At 33.8% G+C, this 12,482-nt stretch overlaps 2 protein-coding genes across 2 annotated transcripts; one reads left to right on the top strand and one right to left on the bottom strand.

The window, feature by feature from the left end:
* The first annotated feature begins 6,647 nt into the window (after positions 1–6,647).
* LOC111365486 (12-oxophytodienoate reductase 1-like) lies at positions 6,648–9,115 on the top strand. The gene is made up of 5 exons (XM_022986044.1): positions 6,648–6,847; positions 7,179–7,319; positions 7,607–7,737; positions 7,838–8,014; positions 8,106–9,115. Exons 1-5 carry the CDS (start codon positions 6,762–6,764, stop codon positions 8,696–8,698), a joined length of 1,128 nt encoding a protein of 375 aa, XP_022841812.1. The 5' UTR covers positions 6,648–6,761; the 3' UTR covers positions 8,699–9,115.
* Positions 9,116–9,368: 253 nt separating this feature from the next.
* Positions 9,369–12,232, bottom strand: LOC111365501. The gene is made up of 2 exons (XM_022986060.1): positions 11,804–12,232; positions 9,369–9,748 (listed from the first exon to the last, which is right to left on the bottom strand). Exons 1-2 carry the CDS (start codon positions 12,143–12,145, stop codon positions 9,641–9,643), a joined length of 450 nt encoding a protein of 149 aa, XP_022841828.1. The 5' UTR covers positions 12,146–12,232; the 3' UTR covers positions 9,369–9,640.
* Positions 12,233–12,482: the final 250 nt, after the last annotated feature.

The following is a 12,482-nucleotide window of genomic DNA, read 5'->3' as shown; positions in this document are numbered from 1 at the left end:
TTATGTTAGATGAAAGGTAGACATAGTCAAATTATTCCATAGACAAATTTTTAAAAAATCAAATAAATAAATTCAGTCGTACAATTTTCCTAATAATATCAGAAATGCTAGTCAAACAGGGAATTTAGACAAGGTTTTATACAGGAATTTACCTCAGCCCTTGATTATAATCAAGGACTGGGGTGAATCCCTGTATAAATCCCTATCTAAAATCCATGTTTCAGAAGCATCTCTCATTGCAGAAAGGACATTGCCACATTCCAGCCCGTTGATATGATAAAGTGACGTTCATGGCAAAGTCACAAGTACCATTCTAACGCGTCTTCATTTATGTGATGTTACAAAGTCAAATGTGTTCTTTCTGGAGTATAAGATCCTCCTTAGAACAATCTGAAAATAATACACTAATAGAATTACCGTATTGTAATTTAAATAGCATAACGAGATGATCCATAGGATCAAAATGTTAATTCGAACTCACAAACTTCACGATATTTCTTTAAAACGAAATTGACGTCTTCATATGTGCTAAAAGCATACAGTAATCGTTTCACAAGATAGAAGAAATCTTATCTCCTGGTAATATGCAGGAATTCTAATAAACTCAATGAAATGCTTTTACTTCGAGAACAATATCAAAACGAGAGAAAATGAGATTTAAAGCAGAAAAAGTTTACAATGAAAAATGGTGAAATTGTTCTGATAGCAAGGCATGCTATTTATAGATTCGTTCGTCGTTATTCGAACATCCTTCAAACCTTTTCGAAACGATTGTTACTATGCAGACAGTCTCTATACCCAAACATACATCACCATTCAGAATGAAACTTTACATCCGTTATGTCAATTAACTGACGTCTGTTAAGTCGATCCATACAAGAAAATACTCAGAAAAAGTCAACGGTAAGAAATTTTTTTTAAAAAATTATCTTTTAAAAATAATTTCATTAACTTATGAAATACCCAAGAATTTGATTAGTTACAATTTGGTCCAAAATTTAGATAAATTTTGTCCAAAAAATAATATAGTACAAGAACCCACCCGCACTAGCACCCACACCTGAACACGACTCGGGCTCGAACACTTGCTCGTGTCGTGCCAACCAGATGGCAATAGCTCACGCATGTGGGGTTAGGATCAAACCTTATATAACATAGGTCTCCCCACTTTCAAAGACTATTGGTACCCCTTGAGGACTAAACTCAATTGCCAAACTTCCACTATATAAATCATGCCAAAATTTCCTAACTTTCTTATGTGGGATAAGTGTTTAGCAGGTTAGCAACTTCCAATAAATCAAATTCTTCACCAATATATAATTTCAAATGAGTTACTTTGACATCAAATATTTCACTCAATTCTAAATGGTCAATAAATAAGTATCTCATATTAATCACCTTGCGAAATAGAACGTCAATTTGTTTGGTCCCGTTAAAATCAAAGTACGGATCCCACTAAAATTAAAGCTCAAAGTTGACTCAATTAACTAATTAAAACCATTTCCAACAAAGTATCCCATCAAAATGAGGGAGTATTTGTCTTTGCAATGTTGCTTTTAACCTTGTAGGTTACACGAGTTAAAAAGATGAACTCTCGAGCCTCAAATCTCATTGTTCTTTAAAAATCTAGATTTGCTATTTTACCTTATCGAAAGAATTACAAACAAAATACCTAGATATTGTTAATGTCAGGTTAGTGAAATTATGCTCAAGAAATGAGGGACAATTGATGAGATTTTTTCTTAAAACAATTCATATTTTTTGGAAAAGGCATGACAGTAACTATGTTCTCAAAATGGATGAAATGTTTATATCTTTAGGTTGTTCACGACATAACACTCAAAGAAGACAAATTTGCATTACTTCCGTGTGACATTCGTTTATGATGCCATCGATATGCAACTTCACAAGTTAAATGATCGAAATTCAGAGGTAAATAACAACTTATTAATTTGTATTGCATGTTCATGTTTGAATAATTCAATATCTTTTTTTCAGTAAGAACAAATTTATCGCAATTGTGCGAGTATTATTCTCAGAATTTTATATCAGTAGAGACCTTGATGAAAAACTTGAGACCTATATTTTTTATATATGCACCAACAAAGATTTTGAAGGATCTTGCACAAAAATTTATTGTAACAAAAAAAAAAAAAAAATTGAAGTGTACTCATTACTTTAACATTAGCATGAATTATTCGAGTTGTCGCTACTACACTATAAAAAGGATTTTCTTCGATGAAAATTGTCAAGAATCAACTATGCAGTTGAATTGGAGATCGATAATTGAATGATAATCCAATTATGTATATCGAGAACGATATATTTGAAAATATTGATAATAACTTATTTATATGATGTTTTCAAAGTATGAAAACAAGTTGACAACTATTATAGTCACAGTTATAAAAATTGGACCAGGCCATCGGTCTGAATCGTGAACCTTCGAACCGAACTGTGGTTCGATCCGTGTGCATCAATTGATATAGGAAGCATAGAAACCGATCAAAGACCGGTTAAATCACTCAATAACAATCCATTTTTATGTAGAATCGAATCTGGTTCAATATGAACCAGATGGTAATCAAAGGGACAGTAAAAATTTCACATATTAAATTCACAGCAATGATTCCATGATTCGAATATGGCAGTACGACATTTCACCCCCCTAACCATTATGGAAATTTTATTTATTTTTTTTAACGAGGTGTCCCAGTTTGCGCCAGACTATATCCTCGTCCCTGAACCTCTGGCCACTCAGCAGCTCAGGGAGGTAAATCGCGGGATTTGCCCTTGTTGGTTCCCAAGTTCCTACACGGCTTTTACTCCTTCTCCAAAGGGAGCCTCTTCACTGCCTTACAGCAACTTGTCTTCCAAGATAAATCTTGCTTTCCAAGTTGTGCCTTCCAGAAATCGAACTCCCCACGCTTGGTTCCAGAGCCCCCCAATGTGATTGTTCCGCCAACTTGAATGTGCCCCGGGGGGCTTAACCATTATGGAAATTGATATTACCTTGTCTTGTCTTATAAGGTAAGCAAAATATATATATTCAGGTTTAGCAAAATGGTTTTCTTTTCTTTTCAAAAATATAATTAATTAAAATTAAAGTCTAACAATAATCCACCGATTGAACCATCGACCCATCGGTTAAACCATTAATCCATTGAATTGGGAAATGGGGTCTAATAACTATGTTTATAGTAATTTATTAAAAAATTATTAAATTTAAAATTGATGGAAAAAAAATAAATTAATTATTTTTACCTCGGAATGAAGAATGTGCAACTTTGTCATTGGAAAGATGATATCAAACAAGGTAAGACTTACAAAATATTACGAAGCAGTATTCTAAAAAGCTTGCTTAGGCTCGAAACTTGGGCAAAAGGTCTGGCTTTGCGCCTCGTCGCTTATTTTTCCAATTCCTAAATGGCTGAATTTTTTTCTTTATTTTTTTCGTTTTCCATAGACATGCTTTATTAGTTTTTTTTTTTTTTTTTGTTATTAAAGTCTTTTATTTGACTTTAGCTTATTATTTAAAAAAAAAACTTTCATTTGACTTTAATTTCAAGTTTCTAAAAGATTTTATCTGTACAAAACTTAAAAATGACTTTATCTAAATAGTTAAATAAGATTTTAAATTATGATGTTATCTACATTATGTAATTATGATCTTGAGACTCATTTTATTACAATCCAAAAGCATCTATGAAGTTCTTATAAACCTATTAAGTAGGATTTGTCTAACTGAAAATTGAAACTATGAAACATATTATAATCCTTACATTTGAAAAACTTGAAAATTGTATATTGATTAATGGTGGGAGTTATTAAGTAAATATTGTATTCTATAATTTGAGATGTTTAATGTGTATTATTTTAATTATTAAATAATTTTAAAATAATTAAAATTTAAAATAATATCATATATAAGAAAAAAAAATTTATGCTTAAATCTCACCTAGGCTCGCTTAAACTTGAAGTTTCGTCTCTCATTTGGTCACGCTTTACTCTTTTTAAAACACTGTTATAAAGTAACTACAAAGCGAAATTCTTTCCTTATTTTGGTCCTTGAATTGACTAGACAACCAACTTTATTATTGTTTTTGGCATAGGGCTTATCTACATTTTCTCTAGTCCTTCAACTACCATCTACAAATATATTTTGAATCAATAATTCGTAATAAATAAGGTTTATTAAATTGAATAGTATTAAAGACTTTTTTCGAGTTATGTTAGTTCAATAAGTAATGTTATTTGCAGTCGCTCATTGTCGTAGTCGTCCTATATGACATACATTTAACGGTTAGTTATTTGATACATTAATGCGATAATTTTTTATTACCTTATACAACAAATCACTAAACCGTCATATGTATACCACGTAGAACGACTGCGATAATGAGCGAATGCAAATAACATTTTTCTTGTTCAATATTACGTATTAAATGTGTTTTATTGTCCGTAGCTTGTTTATGGAGACAAAAGATGTAGATACACTCCATAAATTCATAATTTTGGTAGTTTAATTTTTTTAATCGTACGGATGTTTGAAAAATTATATTGAATTTTCTTAACGCATCTAAGCTATTATTGGATAGCACTACATATCATAGAATATTATTATTAAGATCATAAATTATTTCCGCGAATAAAGTTGATCATTATTATTGAGTGTAGATGTCAACTCCCTCATGTGTGATCTTATAAGATGTGATTAGCTTCTTTTTGTTAAACAATGGAATAATGAACAATGCATCGAATCTTACTAGACTATTTAGCCCTTGTTTAATTCCCATTATTTTAAAATACGTTTTTCTTCATATTCTTTTTCACTACATATTCTTCATAAAATAATATTATATGTAAATTCAAAAAGTTTCTTTAATTTTTAATTACAAATTCTCATTCATTCTACTGTTCGAAAATGCATTCTTCATCGAAAATGGGCTCAAACAGGCTCTTAATTACTAAATGCATATTTTATGCTACTTTCTCAACATTTGCTTTCTGTTTATTTTATTCTCTAAAATGGACATTGACTTTACTAATTATCTCATTTAAAAAATGGCTAAACTGTAGCCACGTGTAATTTTTTAGATCACATCTTCAACGCTTATAAACTATCAAATTAAATTATTTTTCAAATAAAAGTTTGATAAGTGCACAATTTTCTTAAATGGAATGCAGCGAGATTTAAATTAATTTTTTGCCATACTATAGCTTGTCAACCGTTTCATTTAGAAGCTTAGCCCCTATTTGGTATCATTTAAAATTTTAATTAAAATTTAAGTCAAAGTCAATAATTATATGATCCACAATTTTTTAACTACACATTCCATCACCTTATATCAATCTTTGTTAAAAATCTAATTTTAATCTCTACTGAACAGGGCTTTAAGGTTTTTCCAAAGAGCTACATGTGTTTGTTGAAATATTATCTTTGACGGACATTAACAATCTCTTCTGTAATTATATTATTTTCATAAAGAACAATAAAAGAGGGATAATAGCTTAAATTATCACTGAACTTTGCAAAAGATCCACAAAAGGTCCCTCAAATTAAAAAATTACCTTATTCATCCCTGAACTTTGCATTTTGTAATCTCCTTAGTCCCCAGGCTCAAATTCCGTTTAAAAATTGACTTAATGTGTCAATTGTTGAGTGCCAAATCAGCTACACGTGGATTTTATGAACCAAATCATCTGTCTCGTTTCAAGGAAGAAAATCCCCAATCTCCTTCCTCCCTCCCCCACCACCAAATCTGGATTTGAAACGGAGACCATTGAAGTTTGGTGGCACAGGTGCAGCACTCTCCAGCTTAGATCAACTCATCCATTGCTTGATTTGGTTGGAACAGTGAATAAATATGAAGGTCCTTGGAAATGCTGGGAGTGCTCAGTGCTAGTGATTCCCTCTACACTGGCGATGTTAGTGTTACTGGTTCTTGGATATGGAAGGTTGCGTGTGTTCTACAAATTTTCACTGTCAATGAAGAGAGCTCCCTATATTTGATGGTTAGTCAAATTCAAAAATAAAAATATATAGCAGCTGAGATTATTGGTCGATGTCAAAGCTCCATTCCAGTCACGGCTGAGATTATTGGTTTATGGTTAAGGTTTGATTAAGGGAAGGCTATGTTGTGGCTGCATTGGTGGTGCTGGGTAGTTTTACTTCTACGACGGGGATGTGGGGAAGGCGACGGTAGCGAGTTGTGGTTGCTGTGGAAGGCGGCGGTGAGGGTGGGTTGATTTGGTGGTGGTTGGGGAGGAAGGGAGGTGGGAGATTGGGGAGTTTCTTCCAAGAGACGGGTTAATTCTGTTTCTTTTCTTTTCTTTGTTCACACTCGTTTTAATTAATAAAATCCACGTGTGTAATTGATTTGGCACTCAACAATTGACACGTCAAGTCACATATGCAGCCACATCAGCATCCCGACAATTTTTGGATGGAATTTGAGTTCAGTGACTAACGAGATTGCAAAATGCAAAGTTTAGTAACGAATGAGGTGATTTTTAAAGTTCAGTGATCACTTGTAAACCTTTTGCAAAGTTAAGTGACCATTTGGATTATTATCACAACAAAAGTATGCGATGTTTATGCATTTTTCACATTCAAACAAACGCGTTTCCGTCCATAATTTCTCCACGTCAAATTAGAATAATAAAAGAAGTCAAGAGGCAAGTAGATATCTCCATCATATTTGTTCAATTCGGTATTTCAAGTGCCCATCTAATTGGGAAATACTGCACAGATAAGGAACATGGAAGAAGAAATAAGGGAAACTGAGAAGGTTTCAATTCCCCTCTTGACTCCATACAAAATGGGCAATTTTAATCTTTCACAAAGGTTAGTTCTCCGTTTTTGGTCAAAGAACGCCTATGAAGGCGTGTAGATCCGTAGCGTGTGTATATGTGTGTGATCTTCAATATATCAGTTCATCAGAACTCATCAATTTTTCTCTGGATCATGAACAAATTCTTAAACTCTCTAAATTCGTTCCCCTTTTTGGTTAATTGTATATATAAGAGGACATGTAAAGATCTTTAGAAATGTGCATTAAAAAGTATGAAAAAATTTAAAATTTCATTCATTATACTGTCTATATAACTACTGTCAGCTTAAAGTTTGAAGTTTAATTTTTTTTGGATATTCTTGACCCAATTTTGAAGTTTTGCAGGATAGTTTTGGCCCCTATGACAAGAGCGAGGTCATACAATTTTATTGCACAACCGCAGGGAATTCTTTACTATTCCCAGAGAACAACAAAGGGTGGCTTCTTGATCAGTGAAGCCTCTGGAATTTCTGAGACAGCTCAAGGGTAACTTTCTGTACTGCAACTTTTAATTAGTTCTGTAATCTTTATTTAATGAACAGGGCCAAGCTTAAAAGCTTGCTTTTTCAGCAGCATGCCGAACAAAAAGAACTTTTTAGCTTTTTTTAAGCTCGACCAAGAAGGTTAAAGTCATCCCTTTTTATGATTTCAATGCATAATATGATGGATTCAGTGTGGTGTAACGATTCTTGAACTCGACAAGTTGAAGGTTGACTTCTGAGTTTATAAATGCTTTATCCTCAGTTTCCAAGGTTTAATTTTCCTGTTTGAAGGTATCCACATACTCCAGGCATTTGGACTAAAGAACAGATAGAAGCTTGGAAGCCAATTGTAAAAGCAGTTCATGAGAAAGGGGGTATATTCTTCTGCCAACTTTGGCATGCCGGCAGAGTTTCAAATTATAGTAAACCCTCTCTCTCTTATCCAAGGTTTTAGCCTTATTAAACGGAAATTTATACAATTTCTGCTACAAAATTAACTCTTTTTTCATTCTTGAATTGAAGGTTTCCAGCCTAATGGCGATCCTCCAATTTCTTGTACTGACAAAGCCATTCAAGTTGAGCACCACATCGATGGTTCTGGAGGAGCAAATTTTTCACCCCCACATCGATTAACGATAGAGGAAATCTCTCAGGTCGTCAGTGATTTTAGAATGGCAGCCAAAAATGCCATTGAAGCAGGTATTTTCTTAACTATATCTCTCTAATGATCCATTTATATTAATCAGTTTCCCTAAATAGTAAATATGTCAACGTTTGACTGCTTTCACAGGTTTCGATGGGGTAGAGATTCATGGAGCAAATGGTTACCTGGTCGATCAATTCATGAAAGACCAGGTGAACGACAGAACAGACGAATATGGAGGGAGCATAGAAAATCGTTGTCGATTTCCATTAGAGATAGTAAGGGCAGTAGCGGAAGAAATTGGAGCTCACAGAGTTGGAATTAGGCTCTCACCTTATGCCAATTACAACGACAGTGGAGATTCGAACCCTGATGCCCTCGCCCTCTACATGGCCGGGGCATTGAACAAACACAGCATACTGTACTGTCATGTTATTGAGCCACGAATGATCACACAATTTGACAAGCAGGAAACTAAAAGCTACCTAATGCCTATGAGAAAAGCTTTCAGAGGGACTTTTATTGTTGCAGGAGGATACAACAGGGATGATGGAAATGAAGTTATCGGCAGGGGTGGTGCTGATCTTGTTGCATTCGGGCGCCTGTTCTTGGCTAACCCAGATTTGCCAAGAAGATTTGAGTTTAATTCGGTACTCAACAAGTATGATAGAAATACCTTTTACACGCATGATCCTGTCATTGGCTACACAGACTATCCATTCCTTGAAAACAAATCCTAGGAATCTAACTCATGTCAACAATTGTCGTTTTGAGCACATAATTTTTCACATACAAGCAATGCAACTACATATAAATGTTGTTTCTGTATGCTAAGGATATTCCACTTACAATGCAACAAGTATAAATGGCGTTTCTGTATGCTAAAGATATTTTGATGCCAGGACAAGGAGGCAAGATTGTAAGGAAAGACAAATTAATGAGTTGCTTCCCCCCTTTTCTGTTCCTGTAAGTTTAATCCTTTATTATGCGTCTGGAAAGGAGGTCTGAACAGCACAATACAGTCTTAAAGAAGAAAAGTTCAAATCTTGTCCATTTTACTGTCATGTACTAACCAGTACTATGTCCAAACATGGTCATGTCTTAACAGTACCATGTCCCAAACATTTCCACTAGAATAAAGAAAATTTCAACAAGCATATTTTATGGGCATTTAAAGTTCTCCTTATAGCATTTTCCTGTCATTTTCAGGATAAAGATATAATCCCAACAATGGTTTTCCTGGAGTATATAGGATCACATTGTAGCGATAATCTACAATCATAGACTCCTTTCACATTATAGAAAATTTGACTTTGGGATTTAAAGGTCAAAAGATGTATGTATGTGTGTATCTGTGTGTGTGTGTGTGTGAATCTGTGAACCCACAATTCTGAATAGAAAGATGCTACCTTCAACGTCAACAATAGAAGCTCTTTATTCTTGAAAAATTGAAACATTGAGAGTAACATGATACCAACAAGTAATACAAACTAAGAACTAAATACAAAGGCAATTCTCAAAATTAAAGGCATATGAAACAATATATCAACTTTAAGACGTGTGATTCACTGACCAAATTTAAAATTTTCATGGTGCAAAGTCAAAGAACTACAAGCTATTTGTCGTACACCACAGATAACTAGTTACCATGACTTCCCTATCCAACAAGTCATCGTTAAAGATTAATCATGAGCTGGCGGAGGATCATCATTGGACTTCTTATCTCCCTTATGCTCATTCCATCTTTTCCATGCCCACTGCAATATGAAGAATCCTCCAATGGCATAAACCTGAACCACCCAAAGACAGTGCATGTGAAATTAAAAGGAGAATGTTCTGAATCGAAACAATAGGGAAGGTGAAGTATTGGCTATGGTGTACAGACACTCCTACTGGAGCTGCGTGCCCCTGTCCGACACATGTTGTGACATGTCCGTCACTACCACTCAGACATTCCATGACCTTTAGCATATGTTATTTTCCTTCCATGACAGTTATGTAGTTTAAATAATTGATTTTATCAAAAGATAAAAAGTACAAAACAATTTTAAAGAATTTAAATTAACATATACGCTACGTGTTAGTAAACATGTCATGTCAAACACGCGTGTCTATGTTCTTGCAACATAAAGTATTTGTCTTTCGTCAGCTCTTAATTGTGGAGTTTACACTCATAGTTGGTAGACATACTGAAGCAACTTGAACTTTCAATTTTTTTTCTTCTTAATTTCTATGAAAATGGTGCTTGTCTTGTTTTATTCATCTTTCTGGGTCGTCAACTTTGTGAAGCTATATGGAAACAGAAAAGGTGCAGTCAAGATCAATCAAGTTCATATTTAAATTAAATTCATCATCCAAACACTTGCAACACTTTAGCTAAGAATATTTATTGTTCAATTATCCATATTTGTGATCGTTTACACTAACTATTGTTCCTCCAAAAGAAACTTTAATCAAGTAAAAATGATGTAGGCTGGTAGCTTTAACTCCTAATACCACCAGAAAAATCATTGTTCGTGAATTCTATTTCTTATATGTATCTATATAATGTGAATGACCAAGCACTCTCTTGGAAAATGAATGAGTGTCCAAAATTATGATCCATAAGCATTGCCATAATCTGTGTTATCTTTAGGCATTAGCAAAATGAATAAAAGTAGGGGGGCCACAGTAAAAAGTACTATTAAACTGTCATCACAAAGAGGATAGCTTCAGAGAAATTTTCGCCTCAATAGAAACATCATCTCGACAAGCTTTCATCCAAATGGTTGTTATGACAAAGGGACCAGAAAGATAGTACAGAAAATTGAGTGCCTTAAAAAATTTCCACCGATAGCTCTATGAGGAGGTATATTGTTTCGGGTTAATTCAATCTAACATTATAAGGGCTCGAGTACAATCTTAAAGTGAAATATTACAATTTATTTCTTCACATCAATTGACTCCCATACATAGAGCCAGCATCTCATTCCACTGGGAAAATATCAATCAAAAAGCAGGCTTACCTATTCCAAGTGACATTTCAATCTAAATCAATAATGGAGTCCAATATGATTCCTATGACACGAAGGCTTAACTCTGAAAAAATAACCTCAAAAGTTCCAGAGCTTGCCAATTCACAATAAAATCTGATATCAACATAATCATCATAAAGAATAAAATTTATGAGTCCTCTCATGCTTATTGAAATTCATACCATATAAAAATAGAGATTATAAGATTTTCATGATACAGCTGCCAAGTCCCAATATTCAACCCGTGAAGAATTCAATGAGCTTACAGTATTATATTTTACCTACTAAATGAAGAGCCTTAATTCTTCAAACTTTACATTTGAATTTTCACCAGTGATATTTCATCATTATCTTTGACGTATCGTCATAATATACTAACAAATTATTTAAGTTGTACATCATATGCATCATTAAAAAACTGTAATTCTATTTTTCATAATTTTAGATTATAAATTATCGTGTATTACTTTCAAAAGATAATAACACGATAGCAACCAATTACCACCCTTGGAAAAATCTGTAAAAAAAAAAATAATAATAATAAAAAATAAAAATAGGACTTAATAGTACGAAGCGAAGTACAAGCATTTGATGAACTACGTACAAGCATTGACCTTTTGTTGATGGTGAATCCAAGATAAACTCTAAAATATCCACAAATTTCAACAACGCAAATACTGGAAATGGAGTGTGCATTATCTCGGCCAAAAAAAGTTACAATTAATCAGTGCACAACATACTATAACACTCGATAACTCGATTAAGATTTCAAAATAAAACTAAAATCCCTCAAAAGCCCAGAAATTTTTCAGTTTCCAAGAATACCAGTACCTGCCACAAGATAACCGGGTTAGTATTCTGTTCACCCCCTTCAGCTTCTGCTTCGAGCTTCAATGGAGCCAAGGTCTGCCTCGGGAACTTCACAACGGCGGCTTTACTTCCATCTTCCACCACAGTTTCATTCACAGATGCCCCGATTTTATTCGGGTCGGATTCTGAAACATTGTTAACAACAATACCGTTCTTCTTGGGTGCAAACGGCTTGAATAATTGAAAGATGTTTGAGAGAAAAGATAAAAAGGGATTATCTTGGGTATGGCTGTCTTCTTCTTGTTGTGATGAGTTTTTTGCCAAAATTTTGTCCTCGTGTTTGAAGGATTGGGGTTCCGCCATTGCTGCTGCTGTGTGAGGGGTATCTTGTGTTTTGGTAAGAAGCAGAAAATACAAGACAGAGAAGTAATTGAAGTACAAAGCAGGTGGAGTGTACACGAAGTGTGTCGAACTAATGTCTAGTGGGCTGTGCACAGGAGAGTAAATTCGGGCCGGGCCGCATAAATTATTTATTTTTCTTATTTAGCCAAATTCTTTCTTTATTAGATATTTGAACACATCAGTAAATTTAACCAATGCTCACTGAACTTTAAACTTGTTACTATTTACTACTGAATACTCACTCATCTTTCCATATAATTATTCTCTTTCCATATAACTCTTCAAATAATTGGACGAT

The sequence above is a fragment of the Olea europaea genome, chromosome 2 (assembly GCF_002742605.1).
Source record: "Olea europaea var. sylvestris chromosome 2, O_europaea_v1, whole genome shotgun sequence".
Taxonomy (NCBI): domain Eukaryota; kingdom Viridiplantae; phylum Streptophyta; class Magnoliopsida; order Lamiales; family Oleaceae; genus Olea; species Olea europaea.
The sequence above is the reverse complement of the archived record's forward strand: the minus strand, read 5'-3'. Positions and strand labels throughout refer to the sequence as shown.